The sequence below is a fragment of the Microcaecilia unicolor genome, chromosome 9 (genome assembly GCF_901765095.1).
Source record: "Microcaecilia unicolor chromosome 9, aMicUni1.1, whole genome shotgun sequence".
Lineage (NCBI taxonomy): Eukaryota > Metazoa > Chordata > Amphibia > Gymnophiona > Siphonopidae > Microcaecilia > Microcaecilia unicolor.
In genome coordinates, this window is record NC_044039.1 from 110,619,330 (window position 1) to 110,642,455 (window position 23,126).

Here is a 23,126-nt window from a genome sequence, read left to right on the forward strand (position 1 = left end):
AATTCTTGGAGTCACCATAGATCGAAACCTCACTCTCGATGACCACGTGAAAAACACGACGAAAAAGATGTTCTACTCCATGTGGAAACTTAAGAGTAAAACCTTTCTTCCCGAGATACATCTTCTGTACCCTGGTACGGTCAATGGTAATAAGTCATCTAGACTACTGTAACGCACTATACGCGGGCTGCAAAGAACAGACCATCAAAAAACTACAAACTGCCCAGAATACTGCCGCCAGACTCATATTTGGAAAAACTAAATATGAAAGTGCAAAACCCTTGAGAGAGAAGCTTCACTGGCTCCCACTTAGGGAGCACATTACATTCAAGATCTGCACGATTGTGCACAAAGTCATTCACACGGACGCCCCAATCTACATGCTAAACCTCGTAGACTTACCTCCAAGAAACACCACAAATTTCTCGACCTGCACTTCCCTAGTTGCAAAGGACTAAAGTACAAGCAGATGCATGCAGCCACATTCTCGTATTTAGGCACGCAAATGTGGAATGCACTGCCTACAGACCTGAGAACAATCGGTGAAACAACTATCTTTCGCAAATCTCTTAAGACATATCTCTTCAGCAAGGCATACAATGAGTACTAATAGCCACATAATTCACCCGACAATCCAATCAATTAAGATAACTCATCTATTATAGCTACCTTAATCACTCCTCTCCTTCTTCTTCCTACCCTTATCTAACCTCTGCACAATATTAAATGTATATGTCACCTTGCAATGACAATGTTAACAAAACTATGTAAGCCACATTGAGCCTGCAAATAGGTGGGATACAAATGCAATAAATAAATAAATAAATCCGTGGTGCGACTGCACCTCGAATATTGTATGCAATTCTAGTCACCACATCTCAAAAAAGATGCAGTGGAATTAGAAAAGTTACAGTGAAGGGTGACAGGTTGATAAAGGGGATGGGACGATTTCCCTATGAGGAAAGGCCAAAGTAACTAGGGCTCTTCAGCTTGGAAAAGCGATGGCTGAGGGGAAGTATGATAGAGGTCTATAAATATTGAGCGGAGTGGAACGAGTAGAGTTAAAACTCTTGTTTACTCTTTCTAAAAATACTAGGACTAAGGGGTCACACAATGAAGTAGTAAATTTTAAAATGAACCCTAGAAAATATTTCTTCTCTCATAAGGTAATTAAACTCCAGAATGCGTTGCCAGAGAATGTGGTAAAAGTGGTTAGCTTAGCAGGGTTTAAAAAAGGTTTGGATAATTTCCTAAAAGAAAAGTCCATAAGCCATTATTAAGATGGACTTGGGAAAATCTACTGCTTATTTCTAGGATAAGCAGCATAAAATCTGTTTTACTGTTTTGCTATCTTGCCAGGTATTTGTGACCTGGATTGGCTTTTGTTGGAAACAGGATACTGGGCTTGATGAACCTTCGTTCAGACTCAGTATGGCATTGTTTATATTGTTATGTACTCACAGCCAATGGTCTCCTTCATGTTGGTACCCCACACGATGCATCCTTTCAATAATGTTTACTACTATATGATGCCACCATGTCTGGCTTTCCTTTTGATTTCCCATCCTACCTGTTTTCTTAGATCCTCCACCACTATCCGATTGGTTGTATACCCAATGTAGTTTGGATGCGACTGATTAACTCCTGTGAGTCAACTTTTTGTTGCTGCACGCCCTCACTCCAGATCTTAGGTTTATCTCTTCCAGGCCTAAATTTAAAATGGCACACAAGACCTGGCTTTTTAAGCAGGCATTTGAATCAATCATCATCTGATTTTTTTAATTTTACTATTATTGATCTTTTACTGCTTTTAATTGTTTTTTCTTTTTACCCCCATCTTTTGTACTCAGGTATTCTGTTTCATTAACAGTTATGTCATAGGTCTGATTTGTTGTTCTATACATATCCTTTTCACATTGTATATGTCAATGTTTGTTTATATTTTTGTTTTATTTTCAGCTTCTATCTTGATATTCTAGGATCATTTGTTGGTATAAAATAATGTTCAAATAAAATAAGCAAAGGGCCCAGGCACAGATGCAGGGGCACCCATGTCTCCAGAAAGTCTTGCAGTTCTTACTCTTATGTACTCTCCATAATCCTCATGAAGTGGAGATTGTTGCAGCAGTAGTGGTTCTCCAGGTCTCTATCTTCTCCGTCTGTTTGGCCACCGTATTCTTGAGACCCATTAGCTCCTTTTCTGTGTGTGCTTCCTGTGTCTCTAGCTCTGTTTTATACCTCACCCATCTCTGTCTCACCCGGCCTTTACTGAAATGCTTCCACCAAGGCCCACATTCCTGCTTCTTTTTGTGTACAGCTGTTTAAACATCCTACATGACTGCCTCCAACATTTTCTTGATCAGTTCTGCCAGGGCCTGTGCTCCTGTAATCCTGTTTTTACTTCCCTGGGGCTGCAGTTGTCTTTGTCTTTATGTTATGTTGTTGCTTCTGCATGGCCTTCTGAAATCTCTATTTGATCACTTTAGGAACATTTCTGCTTGCTTCCTGCGTTTCAGAAATGGATGGGAGTTTAATTGTGCAAAAGCTTTTGATGGTGGAGGGGGCCTGGCATATGACCCTCAAATTATTAGTATTAGATTTAGGTTTTGATTTGACTTAACAGCTGGTGAAGAGAATTTGAACTTTATTTTTGCTTTTGAATATCCTGCTTGCAGATCAGTAAAAAGAATATATGTTCATTCGCATGCTTCCTACAGATAATGTAAAATTGCTTATTTTGCATAGTAGTGCATTGGCATTTTATTCATTATTACTGATGAATTTATAAAACAGTTCACTTTTAGATATGGAAAAGTTTATCTCCCACAATTCTGCCCTCCTCTATATCACAGATATTAAACAGAACCCACCCTCAAGACCAATCCCGAAGCACTCTACTTATTTCTACTACTATTTACTACCTTTTATGCTCTTATGTGCATCAACCAGTTTCTAATCTATTTTGTGACTTGAAGTACTGTCTGACTACTCCTTTTAGTTATGAATGTCCTGTGCAGGGTTATATGAAAAGCTTTGCTAAGATCCAAGTACACCATGTTGAGCGTCTGCCTTTGATGCAGTTTTTCGCTTTTCATTTAATTCTGATCTTCATCCCCATGGCATAGAGTAGTTGCTTGGAAAGCTTATGGCAACACCTGGGCAAACTGAGGATTTTACCTGTAGACTTATAGTTGATCCAGATGTGTAGCTAGGTTGTGACGCCAGGGGGAACAGAGAGGCGTACACGTACACTGCATAGGCACACGCGCGTAGCTGCGACGGACTGCCTGAAAAAATAGGTGCTGTCGCTGTCTGAAGTCAGTTTGGGGGAGCAGTCGCTCCCCTGGCACTCCACTTAGCTACGCCCGACTGAGTTGATCTATTGCTGGGTTTCTTGGGAAGTGCTAGGAAGCTCTGAGGTGGGGCTGGAGTAGATACAGCCTGCAGTTCTCTATGATCTAGGACTGTGATCCAGTTGAAGGGGACTAGAAATGGAGCTGTGTGTGATTTGGGGAACATCCTGGAGTCATTTTGAAACAGGAAGGTGGAGAAGAAGCTGATAGACATAACCCCCATTCTTCTCTGTCTCCCCTGGTAGCAAGCTCAGCATGACCATAATTTAAGTTACCCCCTTGTTATAGTTTGCAGTATTGCGCTTTGGCTGCATTCTAAGGAATAAGAAATCTGGGTCTGTATTCCACCAAGCTGCATCAAGTATATCACATTCATTGTTGATTTAATCTTGAATTGAGAATGAATGTGACTGTTGGGCAAACTAGATGGACCATTCAGATATTTATCTGCCGTCAGTTACTATGTTACTATATACTGCATACATTTCTAAAATATAAATTGTCTTTTGTTCAGGAGAGGTTGGATAACTGGAAAACTGTTGATGAAAATCTAAACAGTGCAGCAAGAGAAAGAGAAGAACTCCTAAGACAAAGAGAGAACGTGAGGACTATGGGCAAGTCAATTTTTTAATTTACCTCATTATGTATGACAAATTCAGCTTTTAATACTTATATCATTATCTTGAGCATCTTTTTCCCACCTGTTAATTATTTAGTAATGCTACAACCTTTCAGTTGTAGTTGGCTAAAGCCTGCTAGGCCATCTGCTGTGTCTGTCTTGCAAACACATTGGTGCTTAGTGGAGACTACTTTTGAGTTCAGAATTTGTTTTCTATGGTTAATTTATAGTTTATAGATTATTTAAAAATTGGTATACCACCAATACAACAAATGTGGTTCGAAGTGGTTAACAATAATTTAAAAAGTAAAATAAAGTAAAACATTAAAAGAAAAAAGGGAATACCACTAATTGTAGGAAAGATTAATTTATACAGCTTTAGATTTTACATAGTGTCAGGTATTGACTACTTTAATTTGTTTCACTAAGTGTTGGCTTACTCTGCCATGTTCTTTGCTTGCCAATTAGAGAAGATGGATGTTCCTGTTTAATGTGCAGTTTCTGTCCTTCATTTCATTGCTCTAGTTTAGATTGCTGCATGTGCTGCCCAAAGAGCTATTGCTTGTGTTCTAAGAAAAGATAGACGAGAGTAGCAGAATTTTTGTTTCTTTTTGCATGCTTGTTAGACTGTGTTTCTATATCACACATCAGGGTAGTATACAAAACCAGCAATTGATGATATGAGGTAACACAAAACATATAAACACTGGGGATTGCACAATTACCAATAGTATTTGATTGGGTTACATATTTTTTTGAATAACAGGGTATTGCGAGTTAATTCCCGAGATCAGTTATTTATAGCCTGATCGATGGATCAAGGAGTCCCTCAAGAGTTCACTTCTACGCTTATTGTATTCAGTCTGCATTTGAGTTCTTTAGGATCCATTCTGTGATCTTTTCAGATCCTGTGCTGTCTACCATATTTGCTGATGGGTATCCTTTTAATTTACCCTTTGACTACTATTCAAGATACTTGAAATTTTATGCACACGTCTTTTGATTGTACATGGGGTTGGATACAAGAAAGTGGTCTGAAATTAAGCCCTGATATTAAACTTTTGTGGGTAGGAAGTTGAAATGCTGAATTATTTAGGGTCAGTCCAATGTTGAGCAGCTGTTTGTGTCTGTTTCTGTTGTGAATCTAAGGTAATGGGGGTGGTAAGGGACTCCAGATTGAGTATGGAGCTACAAGTTGCATGTTAAGATTTTATTTTTTCAATTTTGAAATGATTTCACCATATTAGACTGGATACTTGCAAGCGCTTGAACAGTCAACAATCTTGACCTACTTAGGTTGCTGTAATAATACATCACTGAGACTTCCAGATAGACAATTAACATAGATCACAGGTTTTCCAAACTGGTGGGCAAGTTCATTTTCAGGAAAGAGGGTGAATCAGGCAACTACTAGGTCAGATTACACTGGCCCTCGATAAGAAAACGAGATATGTTTAAATTTTCACTGTTTTAAAATCCTGTTTGGCTTGGCTGCAGCATATTTGACACGTTACATTATATGCTTCCTGTTGGCAGCTACGTTCAGCAGCTGAAATTCAGCTGAATTTGCCAAATATTCAGCAAATTTGATTATAGGAAATGATTATAAGACCATATCAGGAAGGGGACCAGAAGCATGGAACTCTTGCCTACTGATTTGCGGTTCATGTTATCTTATAAAGACTTCAGGCAATCTCTTAAAATGTGGTTGTTGAAAAACCATTTTTAAGTTTCCTTTGAGCTCTTTAAACTGTTACTTTATTTATTTATAGCATTTATACCCTGCTCTTTCCCGCTCGATAGGTTCAGTGCGACTTACAAGGTATGGTACAAAGTATCACAGAGATAATACAAAGTATGGTACAGAGTGTCACAAAGATATCTCAGTTAGAGAGAGTAGGACAGTAGGATGAGACGTGGGGGAGAGGATTGGCGTACGGGTGGTGCTAGTGGCGTGGATTAGGCTCGGGATTTAAGTTGGGTTGTTGGGGTAGGCTTGTTTGAAGAGGTAAGTTTTCAGCAGCTTTTGGAAAGGTAGATGTTCATTGGTTGTTCGGATGTGTCGAGGTATTGCGTTCCAGAGTTTGCTGCCTATAACGGAGAAGTTGGATGCGTAGTAGGTTTTGTATTTGAGGCCTTCGCAATTGGGAAGATGAAGATTGAGATATGTTCGAGAACATTTGGACCCGTTCCTGGATGGTAGGTCGATCAAGTCGGCCATGTATCTTGGAGATTCGCTATGGAGGATCTTGTGGATCATTGTGTGGGCTTTGAAGTTTATGCGTCCTTTGATAGGGAGCCAGTGAAGTTTTTCACGTAGTGGTGTTGCACTCTCAAATCGTGATTTGCCAAAAATGAGTGGCTGCTGTGTTTTGGGCGGTTTGGAGTTTTTTCATGATTTGGGCTTTGCAGCCAATGTAGATGCTGTTGCAGTAGTCAGCATGGGTTAGTACAGTGGATTGTACTAGATTGCAGAAGGTTTTCTGTGGGAGGAATGGTTTTACTCTTTTCAGTACCCACATCATGTTGAACATCATCTTCGTTGTGGCTTTTGCATGAGTTTCCAAAGTTAGGTGGTTGTCTAATGTTACTCCTAAGATTTTTAGATTGTCAGAAATTGGGATTGTAACGCTGGGGGTGGTTAGGGTGGTTGGGAGCTGAGTGGCGTGTTGTGATGAAAGGATTAGGCATTGAGTTTTTTCTTTGTTCATTTTCATCTTGAAGCGTTGGCCCAGGATGTTAGGATGTTCATGGCAGTGATTATTTTCTCCGAGATTTCTGTAAGGTTGGTTTGGAAAGGGATGAATATTGTGACTTCATCAGCGTAGATGAAGGGGTTAAGTCCGGATTTGGATAGGGATTTGGCCAGCGGGATCATCATAAGGTTGAAGAGGATCGGGGATAGAGGTGAGCCTTAGGGGACTCCGCATTTTGATGACGACGTAGGCGATATTGATAATGTTGATTTGACCTGATACGATCTGGTGGTGATAAAACTTTTTATCCATTTAATGAGGTTTCCGCCGATCCCTAGTGTCCAGTAATTTTGTGAGAATATTATGGTCTACCATGTCAAATGCACTGGATAAGTCGAACTGCAGAAGAAGTATTTTGTTACCAATTGAAATTTCCTGTTTGAACCTGGATATCAGGGTGAGCAATACTGTTTCTGTGCTGTGTGCAGGTCTAAAACCCGATTGTGATTCATTTAATATGGAGAACTTTTGAGTGAATTCGTTAAGTTGGGAGGTCACTCTGTTTTCCATCAGTTTGATTTGAAAAGGTATGGAGGCCACAGGTCGTAGTTAGTGATGTCATTTGCTGGTTTCTTGAGGTTTTTCGGTATTGGTGTAAGTAGAATACTACCGTGTTCGGTGGGGAAGGAGCCTTGTTGAAGTAGGAAATTTAAGTGGGTGGTGAGTTCTGTAATGAATCGTTACGGGGCATTTTTCATAAGATAATTGGGGCATGGGTCCAGGTGGCAGTGGGACTTGGAGAGTTTGGATAGTGCTGAGGAGATTTCCTTAGTGCTGAGGGGGGTGAAATTTGTCCAGTAGCGATCTGCTGGGATCTCTTCAGAGTCGGGGTCCAGTTCATTGAGGAAAGTGTCAATATTGGAATCATCATGGGGGATTGTGTTGCACAGATTGGTGATTTTGTCATTGAAGTATTTGGCCAGCTGGTCGGCAGATGGACAGTTAGAGAGTGAAGTTGTTACTGGGTTCGTGTTAAGAAGATTCTTTATGATTTTGTATTATTTTTTTATGTCTGTTCTGGTGGCTGTGATTTGTTTTGTGTAGTGTGTTCTTTTGGCACGTTTAATTTCATTCTTGTATTTCTTTTGTGTTTGTTTCCACGTATTCAGGATGAGAACATCTTTTGATTTGCTCCAAGTTTTTTCTAGTTTTCTGGTTTCTTTCTTTAGTTTTTTTTAGTTCTTCATTGAACCATGGAGAGGATTTTTCTTTGTGTGTAGGGTTTTGGAGTGTAGCGGAGCAATTTCATCTAGAATGAGTTTGCATCTATGTTCCCAATCTGCAAGGAAGTGGTTTGTATTTGGGTCTATCGTCCAATTGTTGTCGTAGATGAGTTGCCAGAAGGTATCTTTTTCGATTCGTCCTCTGGTTTTAATTGTTGTGGTTTCCGGTGGTTTGGGTTGGTCTTTTTTCCGCCATTGTACAGATAGGGTTGCTTTGTGGTGGTCGGCCCAGGGCGAGGCGACCCAGTGGATGTCTGATAGGAGGAAGTTTTGATCTGTAGACTGAGTGTGATGATATCAAGTGAGTGGCCTTTGTTATGGGTTGGTACTATTGGAGGGAAGTTAAAATCACATAGTTGGTTGGAGGAAATCTATACAATCCAGGGTGTGGGTAGCGTTGGAGTCTTCTAAATGGAGGTTTAGGTCCCCTAGTAGTAGTATGTTGGGGTTGTTGACGCATGCATTTGATATGAAGTCCATGAATGTGGTTTGGCTATGGGTCCAGTTATTGGGGGGTCTGTAGAGCAGTATGCAGGTTAAGTGTTCGCATAGTATGGGGCTATATATATAATATATATATTATGATGATGGGAATTTTAATTGTAGAATCAATTTCTCCGAGGACAAGCAGGCTGCTTGTTCTCACGACTGGGTTGACGTCCACGGCAGCCCCCACCAACCGGAAGAAATCTTCGCGGGTGGTCCCGCACGCAGGGCACGCCCACCGCGCATGCGCGGCCGTCTTCCCGCCCGTGCGCGACCATTCCCGCTCAGTTTTTTTCTATTACACGCTGGAGAGAGACGTGTTAGCGTCTCTCTCTCTGTCAGCCCCGGAAACTGGAGTTTTTTCTCTTTACGAACGCGTTCACATACTTCTTTCTTTTCTTCTGTTTAAAAAAAAAAAGTTTGTCGTCTTTTAGCCACGGGGGCGCCTCGTTGTGGCCTTGTGGCCCGCGCGGTCGTTTCTTTTTCGGGTGTGCTTTTCACCGCCACCGTCGGCGACTTTGACTTCGCCGACGCAATTTTTCCGTCGATGTCCTCGAAGGTCCCGAGCGGATTCAAGAAGTGTGGTCGGTGCGGCCGGCAGATCTCGCAAACCGATACCCATGCTTGGTGCCTCCAGTGCCTTGGGCCGGAGCATAATACCAAGACGTGCACCTTGTGTCTCGGCTTGCGGAAGCGGACACAGATGGCGAGGCAAGTTCTTCGGGACCGTCTTTTTGGAACTTGGGCCGGCCCCTCGACGTTGACGGCATCGGTGTTGACGGCCGGATCTTCGGTACCGGTACCGATGTCGACGATATCGGCACCGACGATGGCCCGACCCCAGGAGTACAGGTACCATTGGCCTGCCGGCGACTGCGGGGGTGAGCGGCCGCGTGGGCAATCGGCCCCGGCCACTCCCTCTACCCAGGGCCATAGGGACCGAACCCTGTCAGACCCGATCCCTCGGGGGGGGGGGGTTTCTACCTCCTCTTCATCTCTACCGCAGAGCGCGGGCACCGAAACAAAACCAAGAAGCACCGTCATCGGTCGCCCACGGCGCACGGGACTACCAGCTCCGGCGCCTCGAGAAATGATTCGACGCGGCATTGCCGAGAGGAGCGTTCCCCCTCGGTTGAAGAGGTGTCGCTGCGTCAGTCCATGGGTGCTTCGGTACCATCTCCTGGACCCGAGCAGCTTCCGGCACCGACACCCACACTGGCCCCCCTGCCTTTCCCGACAGCGGGCCTTGACGAGTGCCTCCAAGCCATCATTCCGGGGATTCTGGAAGGGCTGATGCACCAGGCTCTGCCGGCACCGGGGGTGCTTGCGCCCCCGGTGCCGTTGATGGAGGCGCCGGTGTGCTCTAGCCCGATGCCGCGGACGCTGCTTGCGGCACCGGTGTCGACTGCCACGCAGGTGGAGTCGACGTCGATGGGAGGGAGCTTCATCCCCACCGGCGCGGGAGTCCACCGCTCGACGCCATCACCATGGACTTGGTTCCTCGCAGTCGAGACGGCCCCGGTTGAGGTCTGAGCTGCAAGAGCTCATGTCCGACACCGAGGAAGAGGCCTCGTTGGGGGGAGGAGGAGGACCCCAGATATTTCTCTTCAGAGGAGTCTGAGGGCCTTCCCTCCGACCCCACTCCTTCACTGGAGAGGAAGCTCTCGCCTCCTGAGAGCCTCTCCTTTGCCTCCTTCTTCAGGGACATGTCTATTTGCATTCCCTTTCCCGTGGTCTCTGTGGATGAGCCGAGGGCTGAGATGCTCGAGGTCCTCGACTATCCATCACCAACTAGAGTCTTTCACGGTGCCGTTGCACAATGTCCTCAAAGAGACACTGCTTCGGAACTGGCTGAAGCCATTATCTAACCCCACCATCCCCAAGAAAGCGGAGTCCCAATACAGGATCCACTCTGACCCAGAGTTGATGCGGCCCCAATTGCCTCATGACTCGGCGGTCATGGACTCTGCTCTCAAGAGAGCACGGAGTTCGAGGGATACCGCCTCGGCGCCCCCGGGACGGGAGTCTCGCACTCTGGACTCGTTTGGGGGGAAGGCCTACCAATCTTCCATGCTCGTGACCTGCATCCAGTCATACCAGCTCTACACGAGCATTCACATGCGGAACAATGTGAAGCAACTGGCGGATCTGGTTGACAAGCTCTCTCCGGAGCAGTCCAGGCCTTTTCAGGAGGTGGTCAGGCAGCTGAAGGCTTGCAGAAAGTTCCGGTCCAGGGGTATCTATGACACCTGTGATGTGGCATCCCGAGCTGCGGCCCAAGGTATAGTGATGCGCAGACTCTCCTGGCTGCGTGCCTATGACCTGGACAACCGCACCCAGCAATGACTGGCGGATGTCCCTTGCCAGGGGGATAACATCTTCGGCGAGAAGGTCGAGCAGTTGGTGGACCCAACTACACCAGCGGGAAACCGCTCTCGACAAGCTCTCCCACCGGGCACCTTCACCATCCACTTCAGCAGGTGGACGTTTTTCCCGGGCCAGGCAGGCTGCGCTCTATGCCTACAACAAGCGTAGGTACACCCAGACGGCCCGAAGGCCTCATCAGGCACAGGACAGTCCCAGTGCGCTCGTTCCCGTCAACAGAGTGCGCCTAAGCAGCCCCCGGTGCCTCCACAGCAAAAGCCGAGGACGGGCTTTTGACTGGATCCATGGGAACATAGCCGCCACCAAAGTGTCCGTACCGGACGACCTGCCAGTCGGAGGGAGGTTGAAAGTTTTCACCAAAGGTGGCCTCTGATAACCTCCGACCAGTGGGTTCTCCAAATAGTGCGGTGCGGATACACCCTGAATTTGGCCTCCACTCCACCAAATTGCCCACTGGGAGCCCAATCCTTCAGCTCCCATCACAAGCAGGGACTTGCAGAGGAACTCTCCGCCCTTCTCAGCGCCAATGCGGTCGAGGCCCGTACCACCCGGGCAGGAAGGGCAGGGATTCTATTCCAGGTACTTTCTTGTGGAAAGAAAACAGGGGGGATGCGTCCCATCCTAGACCTGAGAGGCCTCAACAAATACCTGGTCAAAGAGAAGTTCAGGATGCTTTCCTTGGGCACCCTTCTACCAATGATTCAAAAAGATGATTGGCTATGTTCCCTGGATTTAAAGGACGCATACACTCACATCCCGATACTGCCAGTTCATAGACAGTATCTCAGATTCCGTCTTGGGACACGGCACTTTCAGTATTGTGTGTGCTGCCCTTTGGGCTCGCCTCTGCCCCACGGGTGTTCACAGAAGTGCCTCGTGGTGGTCGCGGCGTATCTATGCAAGTTGGGGGTGCACGTGTTCCTGTATCTCGACGATTGACTGGTCAAGAACACCTCGGAGGCTGGAGCTCTCCGGTCCATGCAGTGCACTATTCACCTCCTGGAGCTGCTGGGGTTTGTAATAAATTACCCAAAGTCCCATCTCCAGCCAGTCCAATCTCTGGAATTCATAGGAGCTCTGCTGAATTCACAGACGGCTCAGGCCTTTCTTCCCGAAGCGAGGGCCCCAACCTCCTGTCACTCACTTCCCAGACCAGAGCGTCTCAGCAAGTCACAGCTCGGCAGATGTTGAGACTCCTGGGTCATATGGCCTCCATGGTTCATGTGACTCCTATGGCTCGCCTTCACATGAGACCTGCTCAGTGGACTCTAGCTTCCCAGTGGTGTCAAGCTACCGGGAATCTAGAAGATGTCATCCCCTGTCCCTCAGTTGCCGCAATTCGCTGCACTGGTGGACCATTCGGACCAATTTGACTCTGGGACGTCCATTCCAATTTCGCAGCCCACGAAGGTGCTGACAACGGATGCATCTCGCCTGGGGTGGGGAGCTCATGTCGATGGGCTCCACACCCAGGGGCTGTGGTCCCTCCAGGAACAGGATCTTCAGATTAACCTCCTGGAGCTCCGAGCGGTCTGGAACGCACTGAAGGCCTTCAGAGATCGCTGTCCTGCCAAATCATCCAAATTCGGACAGACAATCAGGTTGCAATGTATTACATCAACAAGCAGGGGGGCACCAGATCTCGCCCCCTGTGTCAGGAAGCCGTCGGGATGTGGCGTTGGGCCTGCCAGTTCGGCATGCTTCTCCAAGCCACGTACCTGGCAGGCGTAACAACAGTCTGGCCGACAGACTGAGCAGAGTCATGCAACCGCACGAGTGGTCGCTCCATTCCAGAGTGGTACGCAAGATCTTCCGAGAGTGGAGCACGTCCCTCGGTAGACCTTTTCGCCTCTCAGACCACCACAAGCTGCCTCTGTTCTTTTCCAGACTACAGGCACACGGCAAGACTAGCGTCGGATGCCTTTCTCCTCCATTGGGGGACCGGCCTCCTGTATGCTTATCCTCCCATACCTTTGGTGGGGAAGACCTTACTGAAGCTCAAGCAAGACCACGGCACCATGATTCTGATAGCGCATTTTTGGCCCCGTCAGATCTGGTTCCCTCTACTTCTGGAGTTGTCTTCCGAAGAACCGTGGAGATTGGAGTGTTTTCCGACTCTCATTTCGCAGAACGACGGAGTGCTTCTGCACCCAACCTTCAGTCTCTGGCTCTCACGGCCTGGATGTTGCGGATGTAGATTTTGCTTAGTTGGGTTTGTCTGAGGGTGTCTCCCGTGTCTTGCTTGCGTCTACAAAGGATTCCACTAAAAAGAGTTACTTTTTCAAGTGGAGGAGGTTGTCGTTTGGTGTGAGAGCAAGGCCCTAGAACCTCGTCTTGTCCTGCACAGAACCTGCTTGAATACCTTCTGCACTTATCAGAGTCTGGTCTCAAGACCAACTCAGTAAGGAATCACCTTAGTGCGATTAGTGCTTACCATCATCGTGTAGAGGGTAAAGCCATCTCTGGAGAGCCTTTGGTCGTTTGATTCATGAGATGCTTGCTTTGTCAAAGCCCCCTGTCAAGCCTCCTGCAGTATCATGGGAACTCAACGTCGTCCTCACCCAGCTGATGAAACCTCCTTTGAGCCACTGAATTCCTGCCATCTGAAGTACTTGACCTGGAAGGTCATTTTCTTGGTGTCAGTTACTTCAGCTCGTAGAGTCAGGAGCTTCAAGCTCTGGTGCTCATGCTCCTATGACCAAATTTCATCATAACAGAGTAGTGCTCCGCACTCACCCTGCCAAAGGTGGTGTCGGAGGTTCCATCTTAACAGTCAATTGTCTTGCCAATATTCTTTCCCAGACCACATATCCGCCCTGCTGAACGTCAGTTGCACACATTGGACTGCAAGCAGCGTTGGCCTTCTATCTGGAGCGAACACAGCCCCACAGACAGTCCGCCCAATTGTTTATTTCTTTCGACCCCAATAGGAAAGGGGGTCGCTGTCGGGAAACGCACCATCTCCAATTAGCTAGCACATTGCATTCCTTCACTTACGCCCAGGCTGGGCTGGCTCTTGAGGTCATGTCACGGCTCATAGTGTTAGAGCCATGGCAGCGTCAGTGGCCCACATTGAAGTCAGCCACTATTGAAGAGATTTGCAAGGCTGCGACGTGGTCATCTGTCCACACATTCACATCACATTACTGCCTCCAGCAGGATACCCGACGCGACAGTCGGTTCGGGCAGTCGGTGCTGTAGAATCTGTTTGGGGGTTTGAATCCAACTCCACCCTCCAGGACCCGATTTATTCTGTTCAGGCTGCACTCTCAGTTAGTTGTTGTTCGTAGGTCAATTTCTGTTATGCCCTCGCCGTTGCGAGGTTCAATTGACCTGGGTTCTTGTTTGAGTGAGCCTGAGAGCTAGGGATACCCCATTTGTGAGAACAAGCAGCCTGCTTGTCCTCGGAGAAAGCGAATGATACATACCTGTAGCAGGTGTTCTCCAAGGACAGCAGGCTGATTGTTCTCACCTACCCTCCCTCCTCCCCTTTGGAGTTGCGTTTTTTTCTCAGTTCTTTGCTTGTCATTCACTGAGGCGGGAACGGTCGCGCACAGGGCAGGAAGCCGGCAGCTCATGCGCGGTGGGCGTGCCCTGCGTGCGGGACCGCCCGCAAAGTTTTGTTCCGGTTGGTGGGGGCTGCCGTGGACGTCAAGCCAGTCGTGAGAACAATCAGCCTGCTGTCCTCGGAGCACACCTGCTACAGGTATGTATCATTCGCTGTATTGTATCAGTGTTAGCATAATGCTTGTTATCTGCCTTGAGTTGTTATGGTAAAGTGGAATATAGATGTCAAATTATGTTCAGTGCTTCTGCTTATTGAAATCTCTGCAGAATTGAATGTATCTTTTGATTAACCACCAAAATTGAATCTCTGAAAGTGAGAAGAGAATCTTAGTTGAGAATGTCTTTTGAGTAGTGGGAAGCTACTTGATTGAGTTACTGGTTGAAATTATTCTTCCTTACCTTTCGTGTCAGTGCAATCCAGATGAGTCCCCCCCCCCCCCCCCCCCCCCCAGGTGGTTTGAAAGAAAAAGTTCAGAGCTGACTTTCACTCTCTTTATAGGGTCTAGGATTGCCTTCAGATCTTGGTAATTTGTCTCCACCACATAGTGCAGTTGTGGACTGGTGGCACAGCTAGGAATGGCCACTCCAGAGAAGGCTATAGGCCCAGGTTCTCAGTGGAGCATAGAGGAGTCTAAGGTCACTCTGAGCAAGTCCTGTTGGGACTGATTTATCTTCCTTCTTGGGAGCTGATTCAGTTGGAGTCCCTAAGTTCCCCACTGATTGATCAGCACTGGTTTTCTGTTGACAACCATGTTGAGTCAGGCATACAAGTGAGTAATATTGCATGTCACTGGGAGAGAACTGTTCTCCCAGTACTGAAAGTAATGTTCTGAGCATTCAACCTTCTTCCATGCAGTGATCTCTCCCATCTCCTCTGTTTTGAAATTTCTGGCTTATCAAATGGATCTGAACCAAAGATCTCAAATTCCTGTCTTATGATGGTATTCTGATGCTTTTGGGCATCTATTTATTTTATTTAAAAAACAGTCCTGGCTGATATTGAGTGCCATTTAACTGGCTAGAAATGGCTCCTGGCATTTTATCTGTAGCAGTTATTGCCAGGATGCAAAATATTCAAGTTGAATTCCGGTTTGCTGCTTGCCTTCTTGAGACAGGAAAATAGTGCCTTCCTCCTCTGGCCTTTTGTACGTAAATTTATTGAGGCTGTCTCTTCTAGTCCTCATGGTGTTAAGAGTCCGTTACTTTTTCATTTACAGGAAATTAGACTAATTCCGAAGTTCTGGAACCATTCTTCTGCCTTGCTGCATAAACAGTGGAATATGTTCCAGTCAGCTCCATCGTTGGGCACCCCAGAAATTCCCTTATCGCCTTCTGCCTGATTAGTCTGATAGCACCAGACTAACCATAGAGAGATAAGTCAGTTTACCTAATCTAGTTTTCCAGTAGAAGAGATCTTCTCCATTTTCTGTTACGACTTGACTCCTGACCGGTTGCACTCGAAGCACTGTAGTTTTGAGTGCATGCCTTGGCCATACTTGATAGTCTCAGAGCCACCTTCCCTCTTCATGTACTTGAGATTTTGGCGCATGTTGACCAAGTAATATGCAGAGGAGATAGTTCTCTTTCACATCTGCCTATTCCTTGTCATCAAGCAGATGAAGCCATTACGTATGAGTTGTGTCCATCAACCAGCAGGGGGAGATAGCACTCAACTTTTTACAGTGCCTCATGGCCAGCCAGCTCCACTGCCTCTTCAGTATTCTCTATCTCCCTAAGCAGGGTGGCTGCAGCTACTTCGAGCTCCATCAGAAATCTGCCTGGCGGTGGCTCCTGGCTTGCCAGTTGTTAGCTGGGGTGCTAGAGGCTATAGCAGCTTCACTTTGAAGGCACATAGGTAACCCTTTCCTGCCTTACCCAAGCCCCCGTGGATGTGGACATATTAGCTTGCTTTTCCCTGTCCTTTCCCACACAGTGGATGCAGGCACATTGGTTCGCCTTTCCCTGCCTTTTCCACTCATCTTCCGGAGTTCTTATTACCTCTGCTTTCCTCACAGCGTTAAAAAAAAAAAAAATGGAACAGAGGGTTTCCTTTGATTCTTCTATCTGTGATACTCGGTCCGGTGAGGTAAGAGTGTTTTCTAACTCCTCCGGGGTGGGCCCGTGATCGGGGCGTTTTTGGCGCGAATCCGCCATTTTGAATTTTTCCCGCCGTTTTCGGCAATGGCTGCAGAGAATATAAAGCGCTGTGCCCGGTGGGGCAAGTGCAAATCAGCAGCGGGGCTCTGTAAATCGTGCTGTACAGGTGTAAGAGCCGGCCCGAGCATGGCGAGCGATGAGTCTTCCCGCTCAGAGCTGGCAGCGGACACCATTGTGAATTCTCCGCATGGCACGGCCTCCGTAGAGACGGAGATCCCTGAGCCCAGGGGGGGGGGGGGGTACCTCGAATTGAGGCTATTCAGGGAGCGGCTAGCCCCGGACGGGATCTGGGTGTCCAGGGCAAGTTTTTCTCCCCTGATTTTGTGTTATTATTGCATAAAGCATACATGCGGAAAAGAGCTCTCCCTCAAGGGTCGTCTGAGGCCCCTTCTGTTGTCCCCCCCCCCCCCCCCCCCCCCCCCCCCCCCCCCGTGGATTCTGGCCTGGGACTGCCCGCTGAGGCTATTTTCCATGATAGGCTAATTCCCCCTCAGATTGTGGTGCACCTTCCCCCCCCCCCCCCCCCCCCCCCCCCCCCATGGTCGGGCTGTGAGGATTCGGAGAGTTCTGGCAGACCTTCGTGGTCTGAGGAGCCAGAGTCAGGTGCAGAATTACCACAGGATCGATGATCCCTCCGTGGTGAGGATTTTCCACCGTGATGAGCTGCCAGCGCTTATTTCAGATGCCCTACAGGTCCTTTCTATTGAAGAGCCTGACAGTGGCACGGCCTCCTCTGTGAATCCTAGGATGGCTAGTACCAAAAAGCCTGCTCGAGCCTTTCCTTTCCTTTCCATCCAAGAGCTTATTTCCGCTCAGTGGGCTGACCCCAAGAGACTTTTGAAAGTTTCCAGGGCTATGGGGCAATTATACCCTCTGCGTGAGGAGCATTTGGCTCGCTTTGCAATGCCTAAAGTAGATGCCCTAGTCACTGCGGTGACAAAGAGAACTACCCTCTCTGTGGAAGGAGGAATTGCCCTGAAGGATATACAAGACCGTAGGCTGGAAGCAGCACTTAAACGGTCCTTTGAAATTGCAGGTCTTACTGTTCGGGCGTCTGCATGCAGTTGTTATGCTGCTAGAGCCTGCCTGGCGCGGTTGCAACAGGCAGTGGAACAGCCCGGAGATGGAACGGAGCCCTTCTCGGATGTGGCTCCGCGGCTGGAGTCTGCCTTGTCCTTTTTGACTGATGCCCTTTATGATATTGTCAGAGCTTCGGCTAAACAAATGGCAGTAGTAGTGGCGGCTCGCCGTTTTATTGGCTATGACATTGGGCAGCGGACATGGCCTCTAAGCAAAGGTTAGTGAAGTTGCCCTTTCAAGGCCTTCTCCTATTTGGTGAGGAGTTGGAAAAAAAATTGTTAAAAGCCTGGGAGATCCTAAACCCCAGCGCTTGCCCGAAGATAGGCCAAGGCCTTCCTCCAAGGGCCAGGTGGTCCACTCCTCTTATAGACCTCGCTTCCGTGAAGCTAGAAGGTACCCGCCCGGGGCGTTCTGCTGGGTTCACTCTCGTGCCCGTTTTTTCAGCAGAGGAACTCCTTTCACTCGGACAAGCGTTCCGTAGCCACTGGCTCTAGGCCTGGAGTTCAGAGGCGACCTTCTCAATGATGGTGCGCTGGCCCCCTCCTCGCTTCCTGTCATCGGAGGACGTCTTTCTCTCTTTGCCGAGGAGTGGGCCAATATTTCCTCAGATCAGTGGGTTCTGGACCTGATCAGAGATGGCTACAGAATAGAATCAACGCCCCAGTAAGAAACGTGTTTGTGGAGTCCCGATGCGGTTCTGCCGCCAAACGGGCGGCGGTAGAGGAGACTTTGCAAGGTCTGATTCAGTTAGGGGCCGTGTCCCCGGTACCCTCCCGCAGAACACGGCTACGGCCGATACTCCATCTACTTTGTGGTGCCACGAAAAGGAGGTCTTTTCGCCCTATTCTGGACTTAAACGAATTAAACAAGTCCCTGAGAGTGCGGCATTTCCATATGGAAACCCTGCGCTCCGTCATTGCTGCGGTACCAGCCAGGAGAGTTTCTCACGTCTCTCGACCTGAAAGAAGCCTTACTTGTTTTGCACATACCAATTTGGCCCTCGCACCAGAGTTTCTGAGGTTTGCGGTGTTGGAAAACATTTCCAGTTCCGGGCCTTACCTTTTGGCCTCAGCCTCAGCTCCCCGAACCTTTTCGAAGGTAATGGTGGTAGTAGCTGCTTTGCTTAGGCGAGAAGGTATCAGGGTTCAACTGTACCTAGACAACTGGCTCATCAGAGCAGACTCTGTAACAGAGAGCTATCAAGCCACAGCCAGAGTGGTCTCAGTACTTCAATCTCTAGGCTGGGTTGTCAATATGGCCAAAAGTCACCTGACCCTCGCAATCTCTAGAATATTTGGGGGCCAGGTTCGACACAGACTCGGGCTATGTATACCTACCGGAGCTAAGGGCGGTTGCAAGCTTCAGAATCAGGTCCGTCTGCTCCTGAGGATGCCCCGCCCGCGAGCTTGAGACATTGTCCAGCTGCTGGGATCGATGACAGCCACATGGAAGGGTGCCCTGGGCGGAGAGCGCACCTGAGACCTCTACAGTATTCCCTTCTTCAAAGATGGTCTCCAGTTCTCAGATTATCAATGCAGACTTTCTTGGCTCCCTGCGGCCCGCCTCAGCATGGAGTGGTGGCCTCTCAGACAGCATGCTGCGGCAAGGAATGCCGCTGTCGCTCCCCGATTGGTTGTCTAGTAGTGACAGATGCCAGCCTGAAGGGCTGGGGTGCACATTGCAAGGGGAAGCATGCCCAGGGTTCTATGGACACCCGAGAGTCAGAGTGGTCCATCAACCGCCTGGAGTTGAAAGCGGTGTTTCAGGTGCTTCTGGTCTTCCAAGTGACACCTGGAAGACCAGAAGTCTGTCAGAGTGATGTCGGACAACACGACAGCAGTGGCCTACATAAATTGACAAGGCGGCACTCAGTGCAGAGCACTGGCCGCGCAGGCCGAACAGATTTGCCACTGGGCCGAGCTGCATCTTCAGTTTCTGTTGGCAGCTCACATTGCAGGTCAGATCAACGTGCAAGCCGATTATCTAAGTAGGCATCAGAATCGATCCAGCAGAATGGGAACTAGCAGACGAAGTATTCCTGCAGATATGTGCCAAATGGGGCAAGCCCGTGATGATCTTATGGCGACAAGTTCAAATGCCAAAGTCCCGTGCTTCTTCAGCAGACGGAGAGATCCTCGCTCGGCAGAGTTGGATGCGTTGACCTCAGCCCTGGCCTCCGGGCCTACTATATGTGTTCCACTCCGTGGCCCTTGATAGGGGCGCGTGCTCCTGTGGATTCGGCTGCGCCCAGGAGAAGTGGTCCTCATCGCCCCTGATTGGCCCAGGAGGCCTGGTATGCGGACCTCCGACAGATGCTAGTGGAGGCTCCCCTTCCTTTACCTCTGGTACCGAACCTGTTGTCACAGGGCCCAGTCAGCCATGGAGGACGCCTGCCGCTTTGGTCCTTATGGCATGGCGATTGAGCAGGGCGCAATTGAGGACAAAGGCTATTCAAACAGTCATTTCCACTCTCCTGCAGGCCTGCAAGCATTCCATTTCCGTGGCTTATGCACAGGAATTGGCGCCAGTTTGAGTCTTGGTGTGCTTCAAAAGTGATCACACCCATGCGGTCTCCTGTTTCGCCGATTCTGGACTGTTTTGCAGGATGGTGTACAAATAGGCTTGGCCTGTATTCCCGTGGGTGCAAATGGCAGCGTTGGCCTCCCTTCGTGGTAAGGTTGAAGGCGTGTCTTTAGCTGCTCATCCAGATGTGGCACGGTTTCTTAGTGGGGTGCTTTGGCTCCGGCCTTCCGTGCGAGGCACCCTGTCCAGCTGGAACCTGGGGTTAGTTTTAAAGGCCCTGCAGTCTTCTCCTTTTGAGCCGCTTCGGCGAGCATCGGAGAAAGATTTGACACTAAAGGCCGTTTTTCTTGTGGCCATTACTTCGGCAAGATGAGTGTCAGATCTCCAGGCGCTGTCTTGTAGAGGACCCATTTCTGCAATTCTCAGAGTCCGGGGGTCACAGTTTGGACCGTGCCTTCCTTCATGCCTAAGGTGGTTTCAGCGTGTCACCTAAACCAGCCTATTTTCTTGCCCTCCTTTGATAAGGAGGAGTTTCCAGAATCTTTTGGGCAGTTGCACCTGTTGGATGTGCGCAGGACTCTGCTTCAGTATCTGCGAGTTACTATCTCTTTCAGGATCTATGATCATCTGTTTGTTTTACTATCAGGTGCTCGCAGAGGGTCTCCAGCGTCTAAAGCCACTATTGCCCGCTGGCTCAAAGAAACTATCTTTTCAGCTTATCTGCTTGCCTGCCGGTCTCCGCCTGTAGCCTTTAAGGTGCATTCTACCAGAGCGATTTCTTCCTCTTGGGCTGAAACTGGAGCACTCTCTAGTCAAGAGATATGCAGTGCAGCAACATGGGCTTCTAAGCTCTCTTTTGCTCGACATTACAGGCTGGATGTGGCTGCTAGGAGGGATGCGCATTTTGGAGCACAAGTGCTAGCGCGTGGTGTGTTCCCACCCTATATAATGATTGCTTTGTTACATCCCATATGTAATGGCTTTTTCTGCTTGATGACAAGGAAGGGAAAATTAGATTCTTACCTTAGTAATTTTCTTTCCTTTAGTCATAGCAGATGAAGCCGTGATCCCTCCCTGTATGATTGTCTGTATGCTGTGAATCTGTTTCAGGCTCTGTTCTTGTTTCCTGAAGTTCCTTCCTTGGGAGAAAGTTGGAAAACAGTCTTCAGGATTCATGTTCACTTATAGGAGGATGAGTCCATTCCCTCCAGTTTGTGTTTTGGAGGATGAGTTTATTCCCTCCAGGAGGTTGCGTGTATCCTCTCTAGTTATACAATAAGGAGGACGAGTTTATTCCCTCCAGGAGGATGTGTTCATTCCCTCCTTTTGAGTTCATGCCCTTGTTAAGGGGCCATCGTTCGCTGTGAGGAAAGTTCATGTTATTCCCATTGCGGTTTGTCATACTGCTTTGGAAGCTTCAAATACTGAAGAGGCAGTGGAGCTGGCTGGCCATGAGGCACTGTGAAAAGTTGAGTGCTCTCTATCTCCCCTTGCTGGTTGATGGACACAACCCATACATAATGGCTTCATCTGCAATGACTAAAGTAGTAGAGACTCAACAAATCTGGTGTAGGTTTCCTCCACCTTCTCCCACTGCCTAGCAGGCCCAACCCCAGTGGTCCTGGCCGCGCCATCCACAGACCCAGAAGTCTGTCAGCTCCCGAATCAAAGCAAGGATTGAGCTTTTGACTTGCTCCAGAAGAACATAACTGCAGTCTAAGTCACTGCCCCGGACGGCCTACTGGTGGATTACCCAAGAAAACTAACATCTACTCTATAAGCTAAACTCAGAGGCTTCAAACTAATGCAGATCCGCTACATGGTCTTAATTGCACTAACATCCCAGACTACAACAAAGGAGAAATTAGGTCCTACCTAATTTTCTTTTGTTTAGTCCCACCAGACCAGTTCAGGATCTGTGGTTACATTTTTTTCCCCATCAGAGAGGGCCCCTTGTAACCCAACTGGTGGGTTCTTCAAATAGTCCTCGGTTACTGAATTCATTGGTGTCAGAAAACACCAAATTGCCCACCGAGAGTACCATTCATCAGCTCTCAACACAATCAAATACTTGTAGAGGAAATCTCTGTCCTCCTGCAGACCAACGTATTGAACCCGTGCCACCTGGGGAAGAAGGGAATGGATTCTATTCCAGCTACTTCTTGTGCCTAAAATGATGGGAGGATTTCATCCCTTCCTAGGCCTAAGGGCCCCGAACAAATTTCTAGTCAAAAGTTCAGGATGATTTCCCCGGGTACCTTTATCACAATGATACACATATTTCGATGCTTCCCAGTCACAGGAAGTATCTCAGGTTTTGCGTAGGGAGGGACCAATACCAGCATTGCATTCTTCCTTTTGGCCTTGCATCAGCTCCCAGGTTTTGTGTTTCCCTACCTGGATGATTGGCTGGTCAAGAGCACATTGCAGGAGGGTGGGGGGGGGGGGGGGGGTGCGTTCGTCCATGCAGAGAACTATTTGGATGCTAGAGCTATTAGGGTTCGTTATAAAACTTCCCCAAGTCCCACCTGCACTCAGTATAACAATTGGAATATATAAGAACTCTACTTGCTACAGCGCAAGCTCGGGCCTTCCTACCCCTAGTGAGAGGCGGATTCCTTGATTGTGCTCGCCTTGCAGGTCCACAGCAGCAAGCAGGTTACTGCTCGACAGATGTTGAGGTTACTAGGCCACATGGCCTCCTCTATGCATGTCACTCCCATGACTTGCCTCCAATTGAGAGAGGCCCAATGGACTCTAGCTTCCTAGTGATCTTCAGCCACAGGGAACTGGCAGATATCATTTGGATTCCTCCAGAGCTTGTTCAGTCCCTACTTTGGTGGACAATTCAGTCAGATTTGATTGTGGGACTACCCTTCAAAATTCCACCACCTCAGAAGGTGTTGACGACCTCATGTCTCTTAGGTGTGAAGCCCATCTACATTGCTTAGGAGACAGATCTCCACATCAACCTCTT

At 48.1% G+C, this 23,126-nt stretch overlaps 1 protein-coding gene across 1 annotated transcript in view; it reads left to right on the top strand.

The window, feature by feature from the left end:
• BAZ1A (bromodomain adjacent to zinc finger domain 1A) overlaps positions 1-23,126 on the top strand; it is a 763,171-nt gene that overhangs the window by 295,760 nt on the left and 444,285 nt on the right. Inside the window, 1 exon segment of the mRNA XM_030214053.1 lies at positions 3,868-3,967. Within this exon segment, the coding sequence (XP_030069913.1) occupies positions 3,868-3,967 (100 nt within the window).